Source organism: Vanellus vanellus (assembly GCF_965231255.1).
Source record: "Vanellus vanellus genome assembly, chromosome: 3".
In the NCBI taxonomy this organism is placed as follows: Eukaryota; Metazoa; Chordata; class Aves; order Charadriiformes; family Charadriidae; genus Vanellus; species Vanellus vanellus.
Window position 1 is genome coordinate 39,805,870 of NC_138907.1, and position 26,375 is coordinate 39,832,244.

General features: G+C 41.8%; 2 protein-coding genes across 2 annotated transcripts in view; one reads left to right on the plus strand and one right to left on the minus strand.

Annotated features, from left to right (window-relative positions):
- The window catches only part of PRKD3 (protein kinase D3), a 41,329-nt gene extending 40,276 nt beyond the window's left edge, over positions 1-1,053 (minus strand). The window contains exon 1 of the mRNA XM_082481712.1: positions 641-1,053. Within this exon, the coding sequence (XP_082337838.1) occupies positions 641-931 (291 nt within the window). The 5' untranslated portion in view covers positions 932-1,053. The remainder of the gene's footprint in view (positions 1-640) is intronic.
- A 9,330-nt stretch (positions 1,054-10,383) lies between these two features.
- Positions 10,384-24,477, plus strand: QPCT (glutaminyl-peptide cyclotransferase; the record flags this gene model as incomplete). Its single annotated transcript, XM_082481628.1, has 7 exons — positions 10,384-10,515; positions 14,658-14,804; positions 16,867-17,148; positions 19,684-19,860; positions 20,722-20,821; positions 21,613-21,729; positions 23,738-24,477. The coding sequence occupies 7 exons, from the start codon at positions 10,384-10,386 to the stop codon at positions 23,881-23,883; spliced, it is 1,101 nt and encodes a 366-aa protein (XP_082337754.1). The 3' UTR covers positions 23,884-24,477.
- Between the last annotated feature and the right edge of the window lie 1,898 nt (positions 24,478-26,375).

Sequence of the window (26,375 nt, forward strand, 5' to 3'; positions counted from 1 at the left end):
GAACTTGCAACAGCTTAACCAAGCCACATTGGAAAAGGATGCCAAGATATTTTTATTTCTTGGTTGACTCTCTCTTAATAGAAATTGTGCTGGTAACTAAGTACTCTCATAAAAGAGTAATGCGTGTATTCCTTATATGGAAAAACAATACTAGGACAGTATTAGCTGTTTGGTGAGGTTTTTAATTATTAACTAGAAACAAAAAGAAAAGCTAGTATCAAGCAACTCTGCAGGCCTGCAGTGCATTTCTGTAGCCACAACTGGTGCTTTCATTACAGCTGGCTATACTGTTGCACAAATACTCCTTAACAATACTAAGCATAAACTAGTAACCTAAGATGCCAGTAAAAATCAGTGAAAGGAAAAAACATATTCTCCATATTGTGAAAACTAACTCTTGCAGAAAATTTACTACTACATCTTCTTTCACTACATTTCACAAGCAAGAAAGTAAAAGGACCGATTACTCCTTTTAAACGAAAAGCTTCTATCTTGGGAGTTCGCAAAATTTCTTTGTGCATAACTGCAAACATCTAACATGGATCTTCCTCACTGTACCAAACTTCTTGGCATATTCCAGTCACACATTCTTACAAAACAAATGTTGCCATCAGCAGAACATGGTAGCGTTATACCATACCTTCTGGTAAACTATAGAGCACACGAGGTCTTTAACAGCAGAGAGGGACAGTTCCTGAGCTTCAATGGTGACAGTCTCTCGAGTGAGACCAATCTGCAGAAGGAAGGAGACCCCATGCATAGAGCCCCGGGAGTTGGTGAGGCTCTGGGTACTGAAACTGCCATTGGAGAGTCGACTGGAGAGCCCCGACTGGGGACTTGAAGACAAAGTTGGGGTTTGTGGTGCAGCAGCATGACATGTAGGTGGGGAAAACTTCTGTAAGGATGGGGGAGAAGAATCGTTTGCTGACATCTGACTTGCTTTACTCTGTCAAGATCTCCCTAGTAGTCAAATTCTAAGAAAAATACGTTGTCAGTTCTTGGTTTGAAGTGAAAACAAGGATAATGTAACTTTCCCTTTCTTAGTTCAGTAAGACACCCCTGACCAGTAAAACTTAGTTTTCCCTTTCATTCTGTGCAAGCCAAAGAGTAAAATAATTTCAGCTGTAAGTTACTTTAAATTAAAGGTTCTCTTTCTGCAGTTACAATAAGCTGACCAAAAGCAGATTGTCTATCCTTTAGCACCACGTCCAGACAACAGAGGCTTACATAAAGGCCTCACAGAAAGACAGCACCTCTGCTGTTTTATACTTGTCCTTCATTTTTATATATTAAAAAAAAAAAGCTGGAAACACAGATGGAAATAAATGTTGGTAACTCATTAAAAGTATCCTCATTCACCTAATTCCACAGATCATATCTTCAATGCAGATTCATCTTCATGTAGACAGCCTTTTAGAATGGAAAAAAAAAAGTGTATCCTTAAGCAACAACAGAAGTCCACGTATGTGATGAATCTATTCCTCCTTCAGAAAGCCTTCTCTGAATTCACAGGACACTCTTAACTTGGGGATCAATGAAGATATCCGATTTCATTTTTATGAAATGTTTTAGCTCATGAAATGCAGGAGCAGAATATCTGAAGACACAATCACATTAAATGTAATCTCTAGCTTCACCCCGGTAATCTCCAGCATTTTGAAACATTGTAGTCCGCCTGTAGAGGAGAAGATAAAGCTGTTATTTCACATGAAATGCATAAAATTGCATAGCAATGTCATAACCACTCTACTTTGAAGCAGCAGGATCACCAATTCCTTGTACTCAAATATGTTACGTTACATTTTATACTTACAACTTGAACTTAAATGTTTTCCCACTGTACAATACACAAGACAAATCAGACCTAACACCGACCAATATGTTATCACATCCTTTAATTAACAGTAATTTAGCAGAGCAATTCACTTAACGGTTAAGGGGGGGTTAATTTCACGAGCATGGGCTCAAAATACTGTTACAAGATGCTGTGCTACCTGATTCGATACTTCAAGCATTTCATGAGCAACTGAAATGCTCGAAAAGAATTATTTTCAGATTCACCATGCAATTTCTGCCACAGAAAATGTTAGCTGTGAATGCAAAAGTGGTTCAAATACATAGATACTATGTATCACTAACAGTTTTTAAAGAAACATAGATCCATACAGCTCACATATTTTTTCCTTCCCCTGCGTACAAAAGAAAAAAAAAAAAGCCAGAAAGAGCATTATGAAGATTAAATTACACGAAATTTTAGAAAAGAAATGCCACAGTTTATCACACACAATAGAAACCATCCTTACTAGAAATACAGCTGATACCTGGTAAAACAGTCCATTTAATAGATTATGTACTCCTGGTATTTACCAGTGTAATAACTCAAAACCCCACTGCCATTGCATTCTGAAAGGTAGATAAGGAAACAGAGGTACATGAATTGCAGTACTGGAAGGAAAATAAGCTCTTGGTTCTGTGACAAAAATTCCTAACAGGGGCTCCAGAAAAGAAAACAAATTGATACCTTCTGGATTTTCAGCATAGGTATCTACAAACTGTTGTCTTCAAGTACTCAAGTTGCTGGACATTTACCAACACCACCTGAAAAGACAACTTCTGCCTTAAAGAACACACTAAACACTATACAGATGAAGGTCATAAACAGGAAGAATAAGGGCAGCAACAGTAACGTTTAAGCACCTTTCTCAAGAAAGCAGCTTCACATTGCCTTCAACTTTGCTTAAAGATGACTTATTTTTGTTTTCTACATATTGCTTTTCCTCCCTCACTCCTCACAAATACCAGAGACAGCAAATACCAAGCCTTAGGGGTGGATCTGAATCAAAAATAATAATGCCTAATCAACATAATAGAAAGCAGAAAAGCCGTATGATGTGAAAGAATGAATGGGTCTACTGAGCAAGTTTAATTTAGACAGCGAAAACACGGTGTGAAAGCTCACCTACAGCTACCTAATTAGAATGTTAATTATATTTGCCAAAAGCATGATGCATTTACATTTACAAAGCCTTTTCATACCAAGTGTATTTGCATATAAGCCTTTAATGAAGTTTATTTTTGCTACTCGGTAGGAAAGAATGGATCTTTCTAAGAAAGGAAAACCATAGAAACTGCTCACTTCACAGTCAGGATAAACTGAGCCTCAACATCAAGTTAAAAATAAGTGCATATGGAAATTTATATTCAATCTTACGATTTTATATTTTTATGTATATATTAAAAAAAAAAAAAAAAGCCCTGCACCTCAAAAAGCAAGGAGGCACACGGGGTACGAAGGGAGACCACCTGCCCCTGCTGCACAGTTCACAGCCTACTTTCCAGCCCGCTCTCTCCGCAGAAGCGCTGACCCGACCCTCCCTTCTGGGGCTGCTCCCGAACCAAGCCCCTCTTCGGGCAGCTCCTCCGACATCTACCGCTTAATTCACCCTCCTCTCCCCCTTGCTAGGCACGACACGGACCTTCGAGCCCCGCTCCAAGCGGTTCCTCTCGCCCTTCTTACCCCCTGCGGGATCCGGTCGATTTCCCGGTTCCCGCCGGGAGGGACCGAAGCCCCCGCCGCGCCGCAGCCGGTTTCGGGGCGGCCCGCAGGTGCCAGCGCTGGAGTTGCGGGCGGCCTCCCCGCCGCCACGGGCTGGGCCGGGCCGGGCAGGACCAGCGGAGGAGCCGCCGGCGTGGCGGCGGGATGCGTGCGTGCGTGCGTCCGCCCGTCCGTCTGTCCGTCCTGCCTGTCGCGGGTCACGCAGCCCCGTCCGGGCTGGCCGCTAGCAGCCGCCCGTCCCGTCCCCTCCCTCCCAGGTTTAAATCCCCGCCGGGCGACCCGCCCCTGCCGGCACAGCTCCCCGCGGCGCCGCTCTCCGGAGATGATGTGGCCTCGGCCCGTCGCCCCCACCCCGGGGCACCCCCGCGCCAGGGCGGAGCTGCCACTGTCGACGGCGCTTCCCCCCCCGCTCCCCCGGCAGGGGGGCAGCGGGAGCCCCCACCACCCACCCCCCCGCAAGCTCCCCGGGGCAGGGCCCTTGCCGGGGTCGGCGGCGACACCGCCGCTCCCGCCGCGGCAGGAACTTTCCGAGTCCGCCCCCGCCCTTCCCCGGCGCGGCGGGCGCGGGCCCGGCCCCCGCCCCCGCGCGCCGGCTCCCGGCCTCAACGGCGGCGGCACAACCCCACCGCCCCTCACCTGCGGCCCCTCACCAGCTGCCCCCGGGCCGCAACTGCCTCGCGCGCATCTCACCCACCGCGCAGCCCCGCGGCTCTCCGCACACACCAGAGCCGCCCGGGGACGGGCTGCGGCGCGGGGGCTGCCGGGAGCTGTAGTCCCGCAAACCCGCTCCGGCGCGGGGCGCCTGTCGCGGGAGAACTACATGTCCCGGCGTGCCCCGCGCCAGCGGGGGGCTCCGCGAGCGAGGCGGCGCATGCGCAAGCCTCCCCCAAAGAGTTTCCGTTACTTTTCTTGCCTGTGGCGGTTGCTGCCCCGAACCGCTAACGGGGCGGCGGGGCGGCGCCTTCAGCGGCGGCTTGCGCTCCCTCTCGCAGCCGCCGCCCCGCCGCCGCCGCCCCCGCCTGGCCCGTCCGACCCGTCCGACCCCCGCCACCTCCCGTCGTGCCCAAAACTTGGGTCCGCGCCAACTTGCAACCGCTCGCCGCTGTGCCAGCGCCGGCCTCGGGTTTCGACGGCTCCTCCGCCCTCCCCGCGGTACCTCAGAGAGCGCCCCGGGCCTTCCCGCTCCCGGGCCCGCTGTAGCCCTTCTCTCCATCCGCGCCGCTTTCAGTTCACCTTTCCGGGGCGTGGGTGGCTCACCGCAGCCCCGCGGAGATGTCCCCGAGGCCTCGGACAAGGCCCTCCGTCTCAGCACAGGAAATATTTGACCTAGTGTGCCACAGCAGCGCGTTGGTCTTCTTCGTGGCAGCTCTGACCTGGTAGCTCGACAGGGCTTTCTGGGAACAGCGTTGCCTGCCGGTCCCCGTGCCTCTCTTGGTGGCCGCCAGTGACGAGCTTGTTGCCTACCCCAGAAGTTCTCCAGGCCCTTCCGGACATGGCTGTCCCTCTCTGCTACTACGCTAAACCTTCCCCCTCCCCCCCCCGCCTGTTAATACTCTGATTCACCCAAATCCTGTCTTCCTGCTCTGCATTAATGATGCCACTATTGCATCGTCACCAAATCTCTGCATGCAAGATATTTAGCATACACGCATTTAACAAAAGTCCTAAATAAAACTGGTCACAAGGCAAAACTGCATTTCTAACCTCCCTCCAGCCCAAAAGCTCCCTGTTAAAAGACAACCCATAATCTTCCTTCTTGAATTTGGATTCAATTTCTGCATACAAGTCTTAAAATAACATCCACTACCATAAGAAGTTACTGAAGCTTAAATTATATACCAGACTGAAAACACTTGGAAAAGAGAAACTGTCAACTGAAATTCAAAGGCTTCTAATTCTCAGCTCAGCGAGACATAGATGGAGAAGCAGATTAGTGCTTTGTCATTTATAGTGTTGTTTGTAACGTACGTTTCTCATTTCCTTCATTTTATACTCCTGAGGCCTGGCCTAAAACCCACTGAAGCTGAGTGGAGTCTTTCCGCTTACTTCACATCAAGCCTTTACACAGTGCAGCTGATAGAGAGCGTAACCAGGTCTGTGTTCTGACTGGAGCCAGTTTATTTGATAAATAAAAATTGCTCCTTGTCGAAATCTGGAACTACTTTAAACCAAAACTGTAGCAGTTAATGGTTGGGTCTGCTTTTAACTGGTTTTTGAATGCTAAAAAACATCCTGGGACTTTTTAATGAAGGCTATTCCATGAATAGAGGATGTTCTTGCCAAAGCTCTGCAGCAGATAACTGAGCAATCTTCGTTTCCTTTTTCCTCTGAAGTGGGACTCCCACACACCACCACTGTAAACATAGAGCTTGCCTCCATAAACATGATTTTTGATGTTTAGCACAGCAAGGAGTCATACTCTAGAGTATTTAAAGTGCAGTGAGCTTCTCACATTCTGAATAACAGCCCTAAAAATAGCTGTTTATGGACAATACCAGATGGATGTTAGGTATTACCACAGTCACTGGGCAGCGATTATACTTCATTGTAAAGAAGCTCAGCTTTATACCATCCAATGGGGTTGGTGCCATTTAATTTGCTGCCCTAAGCCATAATAGCTGCTTTTTCATAAATTAGAACATAAGATGGATTAGTTAAAATCAGTGTATTACAGAACACAGAACAGCATCAGACAAAACAAAACAAACTGCTGTAAGTATTTGTGCAGTGGTATTTTCTACTAAATAAATACTCCTAAAGCATCCAAAAACTTAAAGACCTCTGAGTAAAACACATGTGAAAGCAGTTCTGCATTCTCAGCATCTATGTATAGAGCAGCACAGACATCTGTGCATACGCACAGTTGACTTTGTGTGACTATATAGTGCAGCATCATGACAGCATTAGCCGTCTCTGCACCAACTGTCAGGGCGAGCATTCTGGTTTGTTATTTTTGTGACTACCATCATTAGTGATTTCCTGTGGATTTCATCAAAGTTCTTCATCTTGTTTCTTACCCACATCATTCCCTCAGATGGTTAGCTTGTTTTCACAGCTCAGAGCTTTCCCTACTGAAGCCAGCTGCACTTTACAAATTACTCTCTCTTACAGCTACAATATACCAGGAAGTAGGGGTAACTTTTATTGTATTTATTTGCTTTTATTAAAAAAAACCAACATTTTTCATTTTATATGGACCACTAGATCTATAAAGACAAACTGCATTTGAAACAACTGTTTTATAACTCTAAAAATATGTCAAGTTTTTCCAGTTTGAAATTAATGCTGATAGCATTTGTATATTTTGTATCTGAAAATGGAAACACAATATATTAATCTAAACATAAATCTTTAAACATAATCTATTCACCGATCTGATGTTTGTAATATTTTTGTATCATCTCACTGGGTTACAAAGAAGGCAATGTCCTGGGAGACTTGACTGGTGCATTTGTCTGAGAAATTCCATAAGCATGTGCTGCCATGATTATTTTTCACTGATTTTGTCACTGAAGTTGCATAGCAAATGCCCCTATTCAGGATTTGCAAGATCCACAAGAAACACTTGCAAAAAGAGGAACTAATATCTCTACGGACAAAATGCTTTTCCCATTTTTTTTTTTTTTCAGTTCATGTTCTCCTGTATTCCCCCCCTGTAAGAGAACTCAAAAAGAGTTAGGAGTTCAGGTTTGGTTTGGATAAAATCCTGAACTGTGGATGTGTCTCTGAATTACCTCATCGTCTGGGTTTGAGCCCTTAGCTGAACTTTGTCCTAAAATCCACCCCCAGTGAAACAGTAAAAAGTTTAGTATAGGCTTAAAAAAACACGGAATCAAAATTTACCTTGGTATAAATCCACTGAAAACAATATATATATTTATATTATTCATTATATGTAATTGACTTTTTGGCATTCACTTACCCCCCAGTAGTTTAAAGGATGATTTCACAAATCCTTGCGCCTGCCAGGTGGGCAGCCTCATTCACATCATATAATCCTACTGTACTGACTCTGAAATAAACATAAAGTTATTTCCCTAAATAAGTGTTTAGGGTTCACCTGCGCATTTCATTTAGTAAAACTTTGTGAGTACATCAACCCATGGAAACAGAATCTCTTAAACCCGAATCACCAAGCGCTGTACTCCCATAGTCTGCTAAAGGCTGTGTTCCAAACCCCACACAGATCAGCGCTGGACGAGTGGACTGGGATGAATAGCCACTCAAGTTCACAGGATGCACGTGAGAACCAGGCACCTGCAGGCCGTTGTGCTTCTTTGTGAAATCAGCCCCACCACCTTTTCCCTCTGGGCTGTAAGAGCTGCCTACAGATTTCTGAATATGCAGCAGCCCAGGCTGCCGAACACTGGAAATCTCAGCACAAGGGAAAGCTTTTGACAGTGCTGCCTCTAACGTCCATCCTTCGTGACTTCAGTAGATGGCACTGTCACATCAACTGGGTTACATGAAAGGAACAATGGACAGATTATATTTTCACAGATAATGTATGCTTTTCTTCAAATAAGCTACCCTTTTTTTTTTTTTTTCTGGATGATATCTGGTTACATCTATTTGTTTTTTTCAGGGTAATAAACTAACTATTTAAAATGTATAAAATAGAACGGCTGACCACTGAGCAATTTGTTGACATTTTTCAATTTGGTACCGTGGAGTAGGACTAAACAACGTTTTTCCTTTATAAATCCCTGGAAAAACAAAATGTTCATCACCTTTGATTAATTTTTTTTTCAACTTTGTGTATTATTTTTAAAAAGTTACATAATTCTCTTTTCAGCTGTGAACTGCTCTGATTTCTGTTACATTTCAACAGATTCTTTTTTTTTTCTCCTCTCAGTCTTCTTTATATCATTAGACAATGAACTTTCTGGGGTGGTTATGAGGGGAAAGGGAGGAAGGTCTCCCCTCCAAATTTTGAAAGTAACACTTTTAAAATCTCCTGTTTTACAACTCTCTCTACACATCTGGTCCAGCGCTTACATTTTTATTTGTTTCCAATGTAGGTGAGATCAACACTGTCTTAAGCTGACTTTACGCTTGTCAGATTCATAATCTATCAAAGAATTGTAGCCCTTGGTGGGACCACAATCCCTTCGGGAAAAACAGTGTTAGCTAGTCCTGAATCAAGCTTATATTCTTGGCAAATTTCTCCTGTGGCTATTGTATTTATTTTTTTTTTCTGCTACATTGTATGAGAACCCTGGCACATCAGCCCGAAATTTTGTCCAGCATCTGAATTATATAGTCAACCACAGGAAATCTGATGGAGGGGCAACAGATTTTTGTTCTGTTCTGTAGTCCTGTTGGGATCACTGTCATCTTGGTAGGTGGACTTAGACTAATTTCCCATGACTCGATCTCCGCTGACATGCTGGGGCTTTTGCCTAAGAATCTAAACTGTGCTGATTTTTCTTAGTAATCAAATGATTGCCCATTTCACCCTGTTCACCAGTGGCTTGGCTTTGCATCTGGAACAATTTCCTAACAAAGCCAATGTGTGGACTTTTGTTGGGGGGAAAATTGGCATTGATTTAAATTAAGTCTTCGTTTCCCCGTATATGAAAAATTTGGATACAGCCACATTCGTACTATCAGCTAGAAGGATGCTGAATCTGCAATAAAACTATCACCACCAGAGATCCCATCTGTATGCTGGGCAGCAGATCCAGCAGCTTTTCTAGGAAATCTGTGGAATCTGGGTCAAGAATCTGCAAATCAAGAAATTGCTCCCTTTCTCTAATATTACCCTCACAGACACTTTGAACACTTGCAAAGCTGTAGTTTCCAGTATGCAGCTTTCCAGTCCGAGGCTGAAGCGCGGCAAGGGTTACTCCTGCCCCCTCCCGCCTTTCTTTCTTTGTTCATTTTATGGTGTTTTTTTCTTTCAATTTGTTGCAGCATTAAGTCTGAACTTTAAGGGTGATGTAAAATTTGGAGACTTTAAATGGAGTATCTGTGATACAGACTAGTCAGATGTTTTCCACAACACTGCAGAGCAAGGATGGTGATGTCAAATGACCTAAAGAAGAGCTTGTGTGCTCAGAAGCTTATCTGTTTGGTTTAATCATTTTAATTGGTCTATTGCAAAATACCACCTGACCACAAATTTTGCTTCATTAGTAGTTAACAGTATAATTACAGAATTAAATGTCTGAAAAGAGGGTTGTCATTTTAGCAAGCATTGTCATTGTAGGCCAAAAAAAAAAGGTCGTAAGAAGAGCTTATAAATTAATAAATTAAACAACTTTGCAATTCCATAGACCTTTGCCTTTCAAGACCCTTCACGAACACTGTTTTCAGACTGGTCATCAGTAATGAGCCATGACGAAGGCCCATTCCCAGCAGGCGCCTGAACCCGCTCCACAGAGCCCTTATTCGAGTGCCCGGGGCTCCCCTTCCCTGTTCACACGTCCCGAGATCACGGCGGGGGGGGGCTCAATTCACTCCAGGAAAACACAAAACCCGTTTTCAGGGGAAACCGCCGGCTACGGCTTTTCTCACGGTGAAAATTCGCCATCCCCTGCGAGCCTCCCGGGGGAAGGGGGAGGAGGAGGAGGAGGAGGCGGCGAGGCGGGTTGGTCCCAGGCAGCCCTCCGGGCACTGCTGACGTGGTGCCAGGGACGGGGCTCACTTCGGAGGGGAGAGCAGCCGGCGGAGCTGCGGCTGCAACAGCCAGCGCCCGCTTCTGCAGCAGCCTCCCTCCTCCTCCTCCTCCTCCACCGGCCTTGGCTCTCTTCTCTCCACCCCCGGGCCTCGGGAAGGCGGAGGGAAAGGGCCAGCGGGGAGAGCCGTGAGGGGAGAGGAGAGGGATGGCGGGGGGCGAGGGGGCGGGGGCGGCGGCGGCGACTCGCCGCCTGCTCGGGGCACTGTGCCTCTGCGCCGTCGCCGGCTTTCACCTGGTGCACGGGAGGGAAACCGGAGCAGAGTGGACCCTGGAGAAGGTGGGTCGCTTTTGCGTTTCTCAGGCTCTCCTTGCCTCAGCGCTTGGTTGCGGGGAGGGGGTCGCACCCCGCCGGCAGCGCGGGATCAGCAGCCGGGCGGCGGTACGTGCCCGTCCCCGCCCGCCGCGAGCCCTCGCAACGGCCTCGTGCGATCCCGCCTCGGGCGCCAAGCTGAACCTCAGCCGTGGGTCACTGCCCACGGCCCCCGCGGGGCCGGCCCTGTCCGCGGGGAGCGCAGGTGAGGATGGATAACATGGCTTCCCTCCCACCCCGAGCTAATGGCTGCAGAGGACAACTCTTCTTCGCACGTTTGTCGCCTCGGCGATGCCTTTCCCACCGCCGGGGAACGGGCAGTGAGAACGATGAGCTTCATCAGGGGGAAACCCAAACAGCACAAGAGGGATCAAAATCCGAAACTCCATTCCATGTAACATTCTATTATATTCCAGTTTTCAACATGATTACAGTGATTCAGAGGACGGTGACTTAGTTTGAGAAAACAAATTGTTCCTCCAGCAGTGGTTATCTTTTCTAGCTAGCTTTTCTAGCATTTAGCTAGAAAAGACAAGTAGGGATGGTGTTGATAACTACTACAAAATTGTTTTGAAAGGATATAATATTCTAATATGTCACAGAACCATAATATATTAATTCAAAATGCGGTGTGAACTAGTGAAAAAAGCGGTCTCGAGATAACATTTAATGAAACAGCAATAAGCAGTAAACCCCTGATTTCTCTGTGTAACAGCTCTTTGTGGTCAATTATGAAACACTAACATAGTTTCTTTGTGAAGAACTAAACCACATGGAACATGGGAGAGCATACAACTGCAAATCAATTAAAGGGTTCAGGAATTTCCAAATGGAAAATATACTTCTGGGGCCCACCCCAGGTGTTTGTAGAAGAGCTGAACTCAAAGTTCAGCCAGAACTGACTGAACTCCACTAACCCAGTGCACCGCTCTCTTCACCAATCGATTAGAGTCCAGGACAAACCGAGAAAATGAAGCTTCCCTCATACATTTCCACTCACTTCCTCTTCGTCATTCCCTTTCTTCTTGATTTTATTCACTCCCCATTCAGATAAGTGTTGGGTTTGTGTTGTTTTTTGGTTATTTTTTAAAAAGAGAACTTTGTCATTCTGTTCTATTAATTGTATCTTTATATATATCACCTATAGACTATATATCTGTAACATAATCCATTTATAGTACGCATAATACATGTGTATGTACATATATAATAGATATATAAGAACATGTGAGGCTACACCTTTAATCATACTAGTCAACGTACAAGCGTGTAGCCCCAGTGCTCCTTTTTTTTAGCACCCTTGAGCACACCAATACGCTTGTTACCTCATTCCATTCCAGCTAGTCAATCTGCTTGCCAATGATGTACGTAGTATCTAACCACAGAACCATAGCATCTAAACTCCTCTGCCCCTGCAGACACTAACCAAGAACCACTTCCTCTTCCTCATCAAATTCTTGTCCCTTGACAACTTTTGTTCCTTCTCCCTAAAGGGATGTGTGAGCCAGAAGTTGAAAGTCTGACAGCGTACAGACTTTCCCTCCTTCTCTCATGGAGGAGGAGGAATCAGGTCCTCAACTTAAGAGTTCTTGGAAGCTAACTTCCATTGGCACCAAGCTGAAATATACCAAAAGCAAGGTAAGCGTGGGCTTCTTGTAGAAGTTGAAGTCTTGCAGTTTTATGCAGATTGGTACAAAAGTTTTAGTGGTAGCCCTGTCATAAATACATTGTTCTGCCTGCCTGTGTGGCCATGGAGGAAATAGAGATTGACCAACACTGTAAGGGCTGAATCACCTACAGATCTCATTCTACATCTATTTTATTTCATGACCGCTTTTATAATTCCTTTCACTTCCCAAATTTGAAGATATCTCTATTATTAGAAATGGGAATTTATTACTCTCTTCAGAAGTGTTTTCATACATTCGTACTTCAATAATAATAATGTTTCTTTGCGAAGTGATTGAATAACCACAATTACCAGGCATGCTCTACATTAGAAGCAAGACGATTCTATGTTCTAATTGAGCCCTTCACTCGTTCAACTGAAGGCGTATTTGCTGAACTTCCTTAATTAAATTGTCCTCCCACACTCTTCTGAAGTGCGTAGCTTTGGACTTTCCTCTTACAGCCTGTTCCTCCTAAACAGAACAGCTCCCTGACAACACTTTCTCTTGTCTGCGCCTTTTCTACATCGGTGTAAATTCCACCGTATTAAACATTTAGTTTTTCAAAAGACATTTTATGCATCTTCTACAATATAATTTCCAAACTTGTAAAAGTTCTTCTTCTAAAATACACAATTTTTCTTTAACCCACGTCTAAATTTGCTAGCATTAAAAATGTTAATTGCACAACCCAAAATTTCATGTCTTTATAGTCTTAAAATTCAGCTTTAAACATAAACTCTATATTAAAATCAGCATCTTAGGATTCAGTGTCTTTGTGTCTCCCCTCTACTTAATTTCACTAAGTAAGCTGAAGTTGAATTAGAGGAAAGGTCCACAAAACCCTAGGAAAAGAGAGAAGGGTAGAATTAATGTTTATAGTGCAGTCTAGAAAATATTTGTGCTTGTGCCTGCTCTGCTCAGCACACACATAAATGAAGTAGAAAAGAAGACAAGTAGTGAGGCAAAACCCATTTTTTAACAATATTTGTCAGTCAGGGTAACTAAGATAACAGGTCATTATACAGGACTGCAGAAGATCTCTAGATCAGTACACTTTCTGGCCAAGTAATGAGTTTCAGCAGTCATTTCAGACAAACGTGAAGTGATGCACATAAGTGAGCGGGAAAGGAAGAGGAATGTTATTTCTATTTTTTGTTAACATATGCAGTGATGGAGTTAGAATAAATACATCTGTGAAAATGCCAGTTTGATGCAACAGCAGCCCAAAAGCAACTCCGTTGTTAAACAGTTTTAAGAAAAGAAACAAATAAAATAGAAAATACCATTATCCTACACTATAAGCTACGGTGCACTCATGTTGCAGTTTTTCTCCCTTTCCTCATCCCAAAAAAGGATGAGGTAGACAGAGAACACTGAAGGACAGCAAACCTGATCAATCACGTAAGGCAGTTCTGATCAAAGAACAAATAAACAGACCAGGATTTTTCAGTGGGAGAAAGTAGTAGAGGGAAGCCTCTATGATAGATATAAGGAATGGATATGACAGGAGCATCCTACCTATGAGAGTGCCTAAATTAGGAATCTATAAAAACAGGAGTGACTCAGGAAGTTCCCAAGAAGACAATTGCTACAGAGTGGGCAGGTTCAAATCAGGTGCCCAAAGGGGCTTTTGAGACGTCCTTGGGGATCCTGCCTGGCATTCAGCTACCACTCCAGAACTGCACAAGGCTCTTGTGCATCTTTGACATATTTGCCAGCCCTATGAGATGTCCCAAGTATTCATCTCAAACAGCTCTAAAGATCCATGCTTAAACAACAGAAAAGAAGTCATGGGGGAGGTAGCTAGCACTACTAGCTGTTGTCACAGGAGACAAGCTGCCACTTCTGAGGTTAACCCACATGTCACAATGCTGATGTATACCCCAGCTAGCCCCAAGTGAGCCGCACTATGCCATGTAGTCTCACCAATTAAACCACTGTAAGCAGAGGCCACAACAACACAGCTTCACTCTTTCTGGGACTGAGCTAGCTCACACTTTTCTTCGCAGTACTACATCTCATAATGTAGGCACAGTGCAAGGCTAAATATTACTACTAAAACCAAAGCTTCTGGTGTTTGTCCCAATGGAAACCTCATTTGAAGGTGGCATGGTTGCAGACATGACTATGTATGTCGAATTAAGATATTAGAAAAGAGAGAACCCAATCATGGGTTGAGATTTTACCGCTGGTAGGTAATAATTTCTCTCATGCTTTTAATACTAGTGCATTTTTCATGGAAATCAAAGATACAGAAACCACAGAACTTTAAAACATCAATACATTTTGAGAGAAAAACTTTTCTTAAGATTACTTTTTGTTGTAAATCAAAATACCGCAATATATCACATTTACTGTAATTCTTAAGAAAACTATGGTTAAAAAGGTCTAGTAATAGTTACAGCTATAGCAATCTTTCAATTTTTCTCCTTTCTACAGTATTCTCACCAACCAAGAATTTTACATTCGGATGCTATTCAAAAAGTTGCAGCAAACACAGATGTTTCTGAAATGTGGGAGAATGATTTGCGCCCTATCCTGATAGAAAGATACTCAGGATCGCCAGGAAATTATGTCGTACGACAGGTAAGACAACATTTCCTGAAAACCTCTAAGAACATCTATTATTTATATTCTGGTAGTGCCTTTAGTGACCACTAAAGGGACAGACACATTCCTTTCATTTGGTAGGATGAACTCTACCATCATTCAAGTCTAGAGTGCATAGAGCCTACATGACACAGCTTGTGCTTCAGCTGACATTATTTTCCAGGGCTGCATAGCACGATGGAAAAAAAAAAAATCCATTTATTTTTAAAATTCAAAAGCTTGCCTCAGGTTTGGTACCCAAAGTACAATACAACGATGGTCCGTTTCCTCACACGCACAGGCTTTTGGCCACTGGTTCAAACCCCCTGGGACCCTATGCGGGGATGAAATAAATGACACTCTCCTCACTCCCCCCTTTTTCTGGAGAGGTCCTGTGCTGATACACTCCCCTGTAGTGTTGCCTCAGATGGGTGTATCAACACAAAAAGGGGCCCAATCTGGCAGGCAGCCTGGATGGTTGACACGACAAAGCACAGCACTGGTTTAAGTACAGTGCTAGCCTTCATCTACCTTTTAAGCAGTGACTCAACAGCTCCAAGATAACCCTAACTACAATAAGTTTATTTGCCACTCTGCAATTGGTAGACTGGAAAAATGCAGCTTTTCTATGTTTTGTATGTGCATGCGTGCACATGTGTCTCTTGATTAAGTTTTGTGGTTCTGTAGTGATACCCTGGAAGGCAGACAATTGAAAGGGGAAAAAGTGAGAAAAAGAAAAAAAAACAGCTGAGCCTAAGCTACAAAACCAGAAATCATATTCAAAACAGGATCATTCTGTTACAAGGTAACAGCACGTGCTGAAGTAGACACCCACCAAAGGAAAAAAAGAAGAGTCCTCCATAGTCAAAGCACAACAGAGTTTGAAATGGATGACATTTCTTTGTTAAGACACAGAAAATACATCAGAGTCCTTCAAGGGAGAAGGCTAGTGACAGTCACGGATAGTGCACACTGGGAACTCCATCCAGGCTTATATATTGCTCTTAATCCATAACAGACATCCTTTGCTCAGCCTACAGATAGCGGACAGACCGTGCAATGCCATAAAAGCTTTCAGAGGGTGACCACAAAGAAAATGGAAGTTTGTTCTAGCACTAAAATTAATGGCAATATTCCCACTGACTTCACTAAGAGCAGGACAAGACTTCAAAGTGTTTTCTTTTTTCCCCTTAGAGGCTTTTCCTAATGTTTATTTAAAGAGAGGAATCTGCCTTGAAGAAGCACCCTAGGGACCCATAAAAATAAGTTGCTCAACAGAGATGGCCCCCTAATAAGAGTTAGCCAGAACTCTGTACTAAGTATAACTGGCATTGTTAGAAGTATTCTCTTTAGGTAGGAAGTTACCTAAAATGAAGGCTCTCTTTTATATATTTAGTTGTTCATTTTTATCTTTAGATTAACTACACTTACCAGATTTCATTTTTAAAAGATTATTCTGAAATGTTTAATTCTTACTTCAATTTAAAGGAATCAGACTGTCTCTTACAGCCTTGTAAACAACTTATGCCACTTGAAAGGCAGATTTCTCATAGAAGTTAAAAAAATCCCAAACAACATTTTTTTTTTGTACTGCTGTGGTATCTATGCGTGATAATTGTCAAAATAGCCACAAGTTCTCTGCAGCCAGTTTTGACATTTAATTTAATGATGCAACTGAGCTCAGATTTGAAGAAGTAAACATTAAATGTGTCTTGGTTACACCCAAAAAACCAGTGGCCTGGAAAATTCAGAGAACAAGATCTTAATGTGTCATTTCAATGCGCAATCATTCAAAGTACCCTCAGACTCCAAAGACCAGAGGCAAAAGGGAAAAATGAAAAGCAAGCAAACCAGTGAAAGGATAAGGTAGCAAAGATGTCGCTTACTTTATATATGACATTACATTTTTTGCTATGAAATTTATCCTTCAAAAATAAGCTTATTTCTGTAATTCAGGGTAAGTGCCACTATTAATTAGCTAATGACAGTTTGTCTGCAACATCTTTTTGAAGCAAGCAATATTAATCTGTTGTGGTTTTTTTTTATTTATTTATTGCAGCACATCAAGCACCGTCTTCAAAGACTACAGGCTGGCTGGGAAATTGAAGAAGATACATTTCAGAGATTCACACCATATGGATATCAAACATTTTCAAATATTATCAGCACTCTCAACCCCTCTGCAAAACGCCATCTAGTACTTGCTTGCCACTACGACTCAAAATTCTTTGGACAACAATGGCAGGAGAGAGTGTTTGTAGGAGCAACTGATTCAGCCGTGCCTTGTGCTATGATACTGGAGCTGGCACGTGCCCTGGATAACAGGCTTCAGTTAATCAAGGTAGTTTGCTTGTTTCGTTTTGGTTTTGCAATAGCAATAGGCTTTAGGGCACTTCCACGTTCTCTCCTATACCCTGGGTGCCTGATTCTCTGCTGCACCTATAGTAAAACTCCCACTGACTTCACGAAGAAGAGAACAGAGATCTATATCTACTGCTTTACAGTACATTATCACATTAAAAATTCTTATGCAAAGGGTGGCTATCTAAAAATTATCTAATGAATATATACTATATAAAAATAACAACTTATGCATGAATAATACAGGTTTCATAGACACAGCAAAATATATTTCTACTTTTGGCAAAATATATTCCTACTTTCTATCTAAATGGCACAGAACCCTACTCAGAAGCTCTTATCTGTCCTGGTTTGAGTAACATCTAGGGTCATTGAAAAAGTTTTGTTGCTTTCTGAATCTTGCCTTTTTAAAATCTCTTACTTGTACTGTTTTGGGAAATGGATGAACTAATCGCTGTGCAGGAGAGTGACACTCACGTCCCTCTATCTCATAATGATTTCAAGCTTTTCTTGTTTTCCTTGATCAATTTGAATAGTTTCTTTATGAAACAAGAGATGGCTGTGTACAGGAAAACAGTCAAATAATAGTATAATATTATCAGCCTGTTACCTATGCTATGAAAATCTGCTTCAAAGTGCTGCCATTGTTAGGCACAAAAATCTGTTGATCCTACTAGCTCTAAAAGCTTGTAGGATTACAGATTCATGAGTGCCATCTACTGGTTCAGTATTTCCTATTTACAGAAGAATACTTCTCATACACTAACAGAGCTTTAACAATAAAAGGTCTCAAATGCTTTACAAAGTGTTGGGAATAAACTCAGCTCAGGTATTAAGATTACTTGTCAGCAGTTGTTCCCAGAAACTGATTTGGTGCCTTCTGACATGACAATATTTAAGAATTAGAAGATTATGTCAGTGTTTTTAGTCACAAAAAAAGCCCTCTTGTAATACAGATGCTTTCATCTAGAAGCTTCATTTAGAATAAGTTTGCCTGATGGTTATTTACGGAACAACCTTCACACTGACTTAAAGACTGGAATTTTTCGCTAGTAATACATCATTTTTTGATTAAATGGTTTTATCATGTAAGATGACAGCATTTGACAAAAAGGCAGTCTAATTTCTTTGCACAGGCTACCATTTGTACAGTCTGTTAACAAAATGCACTTTGGGATCCATCTGCTTAATACATTAGCTATGACCTTTTTGCTCTGCTCATAGTAGCATAACAGACTTTGTTATGTTTTCAGCCAAATCTATTTATACTTTGACTCGAAGCTGTGATTTTTATCTTGATGTTTCTCCAGTTATATAGAGTAAGTTTAAAATTAAAGGGCAAAGACACTTCTACAGTATTCAGACCTGGTAATGTGTTAAACAGTAGTAGTAATAATAATAATTACAAATATTACTTTCTAAAATTCAAATAGCGTTAATACAGTTTCCTCCAGAATGTAATGCAAAATGACTGCTATCAAAAGAGCTCTGTCCTGTGCAAAGGACAAAGGGCAGAGAAGCATTGCCATTAGAAAAATCCATATATCACTGTGAGCATAATCAATATCATCTTGCCTACGTGAGCGACATTTTATAGAAGTTTTCCACTACTGTTTAGATTGGATCAACTCCAGCTCATTGGGAGTTGTAGCCCATACAGGACGTGACTGTTGCCAGTGACCCCACCTTTTTAACCACATCATCCAATTTCACTTGAAGTAACATTAATTCATAGAGGGGTTAAATTATTTATGGCAACTGCCAAGACTAGAATTCCCAAAACTATTCATATAGCAGAACCGAACTGGGTTTAGCCATGTTGTAAATTATTAGGAAACGCTGCCAGTGCAAACGAGGCTTCAGTTAGTAAACAGAGAAAAAAGGCTCCTCCTACACTGGGGAAAAATTTTACTGCTGTGATTTTTGGTTGTTGAAAGGGGAGGGAATATCTAGTCCACTCTCTGTGCTTTGGTTTTAGGGTAAAGTTGCCTGGGTGGTTGTGAGTCCCCCTGAAGGAAAATAAATGGTTGTTCTTCTCATGACTGACTGCTCTTTGTCCCTCAAAGAACCATCAGCTTTAAAATATGTAAATCACCGCCACTGATGCACAACTGTAGCAGAGATATTACTCCTTTGTGGCACTATGACATAATAATATTAGCACCCAGATCAGGTGTTGTTGCTGACATGTCTCCTCATTATTTGAGATGATGTTTCTGCTGCCTGGTTTTGCAGACTTGCCTCAACATATTCAGCTCATATACACTAAAGTCAGAAATGAAACTTTTACCAAAATGATACCAGACTGGAGAATGTGTCAGTGCACTAGATAAATAATAATGACTGATCGCTACCACTATTGCACTGTAACCTGTGTTTAACAGCCATAGGAAGGTTTGCATAGGTTACCTTGGAAATATACCCCTACTGACATTGCTTATATGACTACAGTGTTTGTCCTTTATTTAATGTTCTGGCCAGAATCAGTTATGTTACTTTTAACTTCCTCCAACAGAACAATGCAACGTCAAGACCAGACCTTTCACTTCAGCTCATTTTTTTTGATGGTGAAGAAGCCTTTGTCCGGTGGTCCCCTTCTGATTCCCTCTATGGATCTCAACACTTAGCTCAAAAAATGCTATCTACTCCACATCCACCTGGTTCAACAACCACAAATCAGCTTCAGGGCATAGTAAGTGGCTTTCACCTCCCTAATGAGTAATAGTAAATTGCATGTTTTTAATATTTAATGAGTAAGTACTTGGCCAAATTCCCAAGAAACCATGAACCCCATCAAATTTAAAGGAAGAAGCAGGCTTGTGGAAATTATATGAGATGTAGTAAAATAGAGTTGGTAAGAGCTTTTCAGACCAATCTGCTTAGACCTTCTCCATGCAAGTATGAGGAGGAGTCATAGAAAAATCAAAATACACCAATTTATTAGAATATAAACTAGGATACCCACCTTCTTCAAAAGAGATCATTCAAAATGATTAGGAAAGAGCATGGACGTGGCTATGAACAAATCTCCCCTATCTCAGCGCTAAGCTACCGCAAGCTCTCTCTTTCCCTTTGATTCCTACTAACATTCTGGTTGCCTGCTCCCTTCTCCCTCCTGCCTTCTAGTTTCCCTACTCATTGCTGAGACACTTCTCCTCTGTCACCATATCTTGTGACTCATAAAATGTCTTTGTTATTCTCCAGGGAAGAAGCAGTTTCCTCTTCTTTCTCCCCACCTACCATAGTTTGTCTTTTAAAGGGATATAACACACAAACTGCAAACAAAGCAATGCAGTCTGCTTCAGCTCGAGGAACAGAAGTGTTTTTTCCTTTTTCCTTCTCAGAAAGACAGAAAAATTCATCAGATTGGAATTGGGTTCTGCTAATGAGTTCTTCTCAGGCACTATGGTAGAAAAGCCAGATCTTTGGCCAGAGCTATCAAAGACCTAGTCACCACCTACACAGGAACCAAGAGGTTTCATTATTGCTGCTGCTGTTGACGGTGTTGTAGATGGTACAAAGGAATCTGTACTAAAGATTCTTTCTTCTGTAGGACCTGCTTGTACTACTGGATTTAATTGGTGCACCAAACCCTATCTTTCCCAATTATTTTCCAAACACTATTCGATGGTTTCGGAGGCTTCAAGCAATTGGTAAGGAGAGGGGTATGGGCTTTTGAGGAATCTGAGTTTAGTGTAGTTTCTGAATGTATTAAGTCCTGTAAATCAAAATTTTAGATTACTCTTCTGGTTTACAGTTATAATATTTAATAATGTGAAAGTTAAAGTTCGTACATCTTAAACCTAGACAAAGATCTTAATATTTAATTAATGAAATAACTGAGGAAGATTCCCTGACACTTGAAAGCCATGAAACAGATTCTATTACTGACTGTCACTCTGCAGCTCTTGGGAACTGCTTCACTTCCGTGTTTTAGTTCTCACTTCTGTAAAGTAATGGTAATAGCACCAATCATAGAATCACGGAATAATTTAGGTTGGAAAAGACCTTTGAGATCATTGTGTCCAACTGTAAAACTAACACTGCCAAGTCCAAATGCAGGTCTCCAGGGTGGGGTGTCTCACCAGAGCAGAGGTGCAGAATCCCCTCTCTTGCCCTGCCAGTGATGACACCCCATATCCAGCTGGATTTCTGGGCTACCAATGCATGTTGCTGGCTCAGGTCTGGCTTTTCCTTCTCCATGGTGTGGCTCTAATCCCTTCATCTCCCAGCCGCTATGGAGATTGACCCAGCTGCAGGCCTTGTCAAACCTTATCCCTAATCTTGAGGTCTTTTACATACTAGACAAATGCAAGAGACAGTCATCAACTGCTTTTTCTTCTTTGATGGAAAACGTTTCCAAGTGAGAGGAAAAATAAGTCAAATGTGCTAAGATACCTCATATTGTCCAAAGGTTGTAATAATCTTTCATTGTGAATTACAGAGCAAGAGCTACACAACATGAATCTGTTGAAGAATCACCTTGTTGAAAGGCAGTATTTCCAGATGACTTTACATCGAGGCTTGGTTGAAGATGACCACGTTCCATTTTTATTAAGAGGTACTGGAAGCTCTTATATGATCCTGTTTTTCAAGCTTATTTGCCCCAACTTGAGGCTTCCAAATCTAATTTTACACAGGCCAAGAGTCACAGCTTTGAAAAACATACCTGAGAAGAGGCAGCAATAAAACATACCCATCATCATTTTGCACGAGCACAGCTCCAATGGCACCGAGATAATGGAAGTTTCTGTCAGCAGTAGTGTCCTACAAAGATAACTCTGATCCAGTAGGTTCTCACTACATACCACACTAGCCAGCTAGTTACTATTTCTAGGATCAGTGAAACACTCAAGGGTCCTATCTTCAAAGACCACAAAAATCTCTAAAGAGCTGTTATCAAAGGTACAGTAACACTCACTATTACCTGTTTAAATTTGAAGGTACTAACTGCTGCAAAAACCCACACACTCAAATTAGACATCCTCATTCCCAAAAGAGAATGGAGATTTCACAGCTGTCAGCTTGAGGGATGGGAAAGGTGCACAGAGCAGCCAGCAGAAATAGCAAAGGACACAATATGCCTGAGATCCCTCCTGGAATGAGGCACACACCTGAAAGTGGGATTCCCTACCTAAGCATTTCTCCTGGCAGACACCTACACCATAGCCTCTCTGTGTTCATTCTTTTCCTTTGGGATGTAATCAAAGAAAGGGAAAGCAGTTGTACTACTGCTGCCACCTTATCAAGCTACAGGTCAGTGATTAAAACACTTGTCCAAGTTCAAGATACGGATTTGATGTCCTCAGTTCAAGCATTCAGCAGAGCATCTTCAAAACTAAGGCGGGCCAAAGAAGGGTAGTAGATATAGTAAACACTTCTGATTGCAGTTTTCCACTGTACAGCAAGGACTACAGGAGTGATATTGCTAGAGGAGGGTTTACTAAAAAGGAATGTACCACTAGTTCAATGAAGAGGGTAACTACCTAGGAAAGGAGGGAGGTATTTTCATATCTAGCACCTAATTTTACCATTGCTTTGCTCTGTTAACTACTGAGTACTGTAAAATGCACACACAGCTCTGGAAGCAGGTACCAGAGTGCTATAAAGCGAGTGCTGTCATTAATGAGCTATGGTTACTGTCTCCTGCTCAACAGCTCTTCGACTCCATGAATCTTTCATTTTTGACACCAAGGCAGGGCCCAGGTCCAACAAAACCAACACAGCCATCATATGCATGTCCAGGGGTATCAGAAATCCTACATGGGAGAAGTCAATAGGGGAAAAAAGAATGACTACACCTCAAAACCTTTTCTAATAACACGATTAACACCTAGTGAAGAAAAGATTCCTTAGTGGTATGCAGCTAAAAAAATGAGAGAGGAAAAGCAGTAAAACAGGAAGGAGGCTGGAGAGAAACAATGCAAAAAGCAATCAGGAAGAATTTCAGGAAATTATCTGAAAGTTGGAGTACGTATAAGTGGCTTGATGTGTGTATATATATATGCAGTGATACAGATCCTTTCAAGTGGAAGTTCTTTTATCTGAGGATAACAGTGGTTCTATTTTACAAAGTAGAAATACAGGCGCCCTTTTGTACCATTTATGGAGAGGACTAAGAAGTGCTTCAAAAAGTACTCAATCTTAACACTGTCACAAGAACATAGCAATAGGTTTTCAGTTTGAGGAGCTGCAGTGGTTTCCCTGCCCTTCTGTAGCTCCTAAACATGGTATCAACAACTACAATGCAAAGGATCTCAAAAAAAAAAAAAAAAGCAAGTATCACAGTAAAACTACTAGCTACAACTGCCTTAAAAAAAAGGGGGAGGGAAAGTACTCAAAGAAAAGGAAGGTGCCAATTTTAGGAAACACACAATGAAATGTATGAGCTGCAGTCACAGGCTTCAAAAAACCAAGAAGGTAGAAGGAAGCTGCAGTGACACACACTCCTCTATAAAAGTCAGCTTATTGAGTAGTTACCTGACTCTATTGTTAAATGGTGACACATCAATTAGCTTAACAGAACTTCTCCAATATTTCTTCTACAAATTTCACTTTTCTCCTTATAGGAGTTCCAGTCCTACATTTGATTCCATCCCCTTTTCCTGCAGTATGGCATACCATGGAGGACACAGAAGAAAACCTTGACAAAACCACTATCGACAATCTCAGCAAAATCCTGCAAGTGTTTGTACTGGAATATCTAAACCTGTGAAAGACGAAATGGCAACAAATCGTATTCTATTCTAAATACTGTTTACCCACCTTCACATTTGCTATTTAATTGCATTGGAGAGCACTAAAGCCAAGCAAAATACAATGATAGTTCTTGCTAGACTGATTATTGATTCAGCTGTTCCTGACCCAGTGTTCCATGTAGCCAAATATGATAGCATTAAATAAGAATTAGTTTTAGCCTGGAAAGAATTTGATCTTTCCATGCCTTACCTCTGAATAAAAACACCCAGAATTTTTCCAGATAGTTATCACTGTTGCACATCACGTATTAAGATCCCAGGAGGATCTTAAGCCTCCCGACTTCAGTGTTAGCTACAGTTTTTACAAGGTGTGACCAACTTTTGCAGTGTTCAGCAATGGAAATTTATACCACATTATCAAAAGAGGCAAAAATTACACTAAAACAAACTCTCCTTTGGGTTGAACTAAACCACCTCATCCTGAAATGAGTTGCTCTAACTCCTGACACACAGAAGGGTTTTTTAATCCTCTCTGCTCCTTCTTCTTCTCCCCCTACAAGGAGAGCTGCAAGGGCTCTTGTCCGCAGACAGCAGGCCACCAGGAAACAAAGAAGTAACCCAAATTCAATTTTCTCCCTGTTGTTTGTTGCCTACTTTTTGATGGAGAAGGGTGATGGGGAGTGATGCTAAGAGGAAGGAACATGGGGTTTTACATCATGCTTTGACTGCAACACAGGAGATACAAAGAGAAGAGTAGGTGGTGTGGGGGAGCAACGCCCCAGCACACACCATTCATTCATGTGGGAATCATTCACCATTTGACCCAAAATAAATTAAAAAAACCCTGCTGTTTTTAATACAGATTACATCAGAAGTAATCATACTAGGAAAGCAATCACTTTAGAAACTATAGTTTTATATAAATGTAATTTTAAAGGCAAAAGTACTATATATCAAGAGTAAAATAAGTATGAGAGTCAGAAGCAAGAAGACAGTTTAAGCACCAAAAAGTAAGGGCAAGCCATAGCCTGTATCAGAAAAAGACACCAGTTTAACAACCCCGTGCTTTTACATTCCTTGCTGAAATTATTCAATAAATTTACTATAACACTGGCAAAAATCTAGTCTGGAATGAAATCAACATGAGAAGCCTGAAGAACAGTATTCAAAAGCTACCTACAGAATTATGGTTTGCACTGGAGAGAAAAAGATGAGAGCATTTGAAGAAAAAAAAAAAAAAATCAAGCTGGTATGGGATGAACTGAGAAGAAAACCAAGTCAGTACTTTACTGCTCCAGACTTCTTCCATTAGAAAGTTCTATCCTGGGCAAAGAGATTAAAAAAGGAAATAAACTATGGAGTTGTAGGCATATCAGATTTGGCCTGTATTTTAACATTTTCCTCAAGCAAACATTTCTGAACCTAAGACAACATTTACATATGTAATTTAAAGTCACAATAGAAATATGTATTTACAGCAATGCAAAATTGTAAGATTTTACTATTACAGGGCAGCCTGAAAATGAAGTTCCAATCTGATTTTGTTGCTCAAGATGAAACAAAAGCATTTTATGTTTTCTCATCATATTAACATTTGTGAGAAATGTTTCTATTTTGCATGCAACTTCTGAAATAGAATACAATGAAAATTCTAAAAATTGGACAGATGTGTTTATCTTACTGTACATCTGTGTAAATACATCAAAGCTATTTGAACTCTTTGCTATCTTATTCTCCCCTACTTTCAGCCCATGAGAAAACACTCTAAACAACTAAATTATATCTTCTGAAGTTTGAATACTCTGAGCAGTGTAAGGCACCTACTGCACTCTCCTAAGTGGCGAAAAAAGGTAATAAAATGGCTATATACAGAAGTATTAAACATTAATTTGTGTGGCTAATTTAATTTTTACAGGTGAATTGTGGTCCATACTTTGCAGGGCCTCTGAAAAACACTGTAGGCATTTGCAGCGTGCACTGCTACTCTGTTTCTTCAAGAATTTGAAAGTGAACTTAAAATAGGCTTCATTATGAAATGTGGGATCAGAGTGTTGTTATAACTGGGAAAAGACTAGTTGTTAAAATCTCTATTAGAATTAGTTGAAACCATAATTTAAGCATGTAGTACACCAAATCTCTGGCATGTCAATTTTGTCACCAACTTCTCGCTGCCTGAGCATGCAGTTCTCTTATGTTTACTCAGTTCAAAGAAATAAGATACACGCTGGTGTACTAGGATTCAATGGTTCTCAGAACACAAAGAAAACATAAAGAGCCTTGCTCTTTTTTTTTTTCCTTGGGTTTGGGGGTTTGTTTTGGTTGTTGGTGTTTTGTTTTTTTTTGTGGGTTTTTTTTTTTTTTTTTTTTTTTGCACAGGAAAAGAGGGCCATCTCTTAACTGGATGTAAGCCTGGGAAATGGTTTATATAAAGAGGGGAGGCTTATCATCTTAGCAATTTATATGATCCATCATTCATTTAAAAATATAGCTGCTGGAAGGAAAACTTACA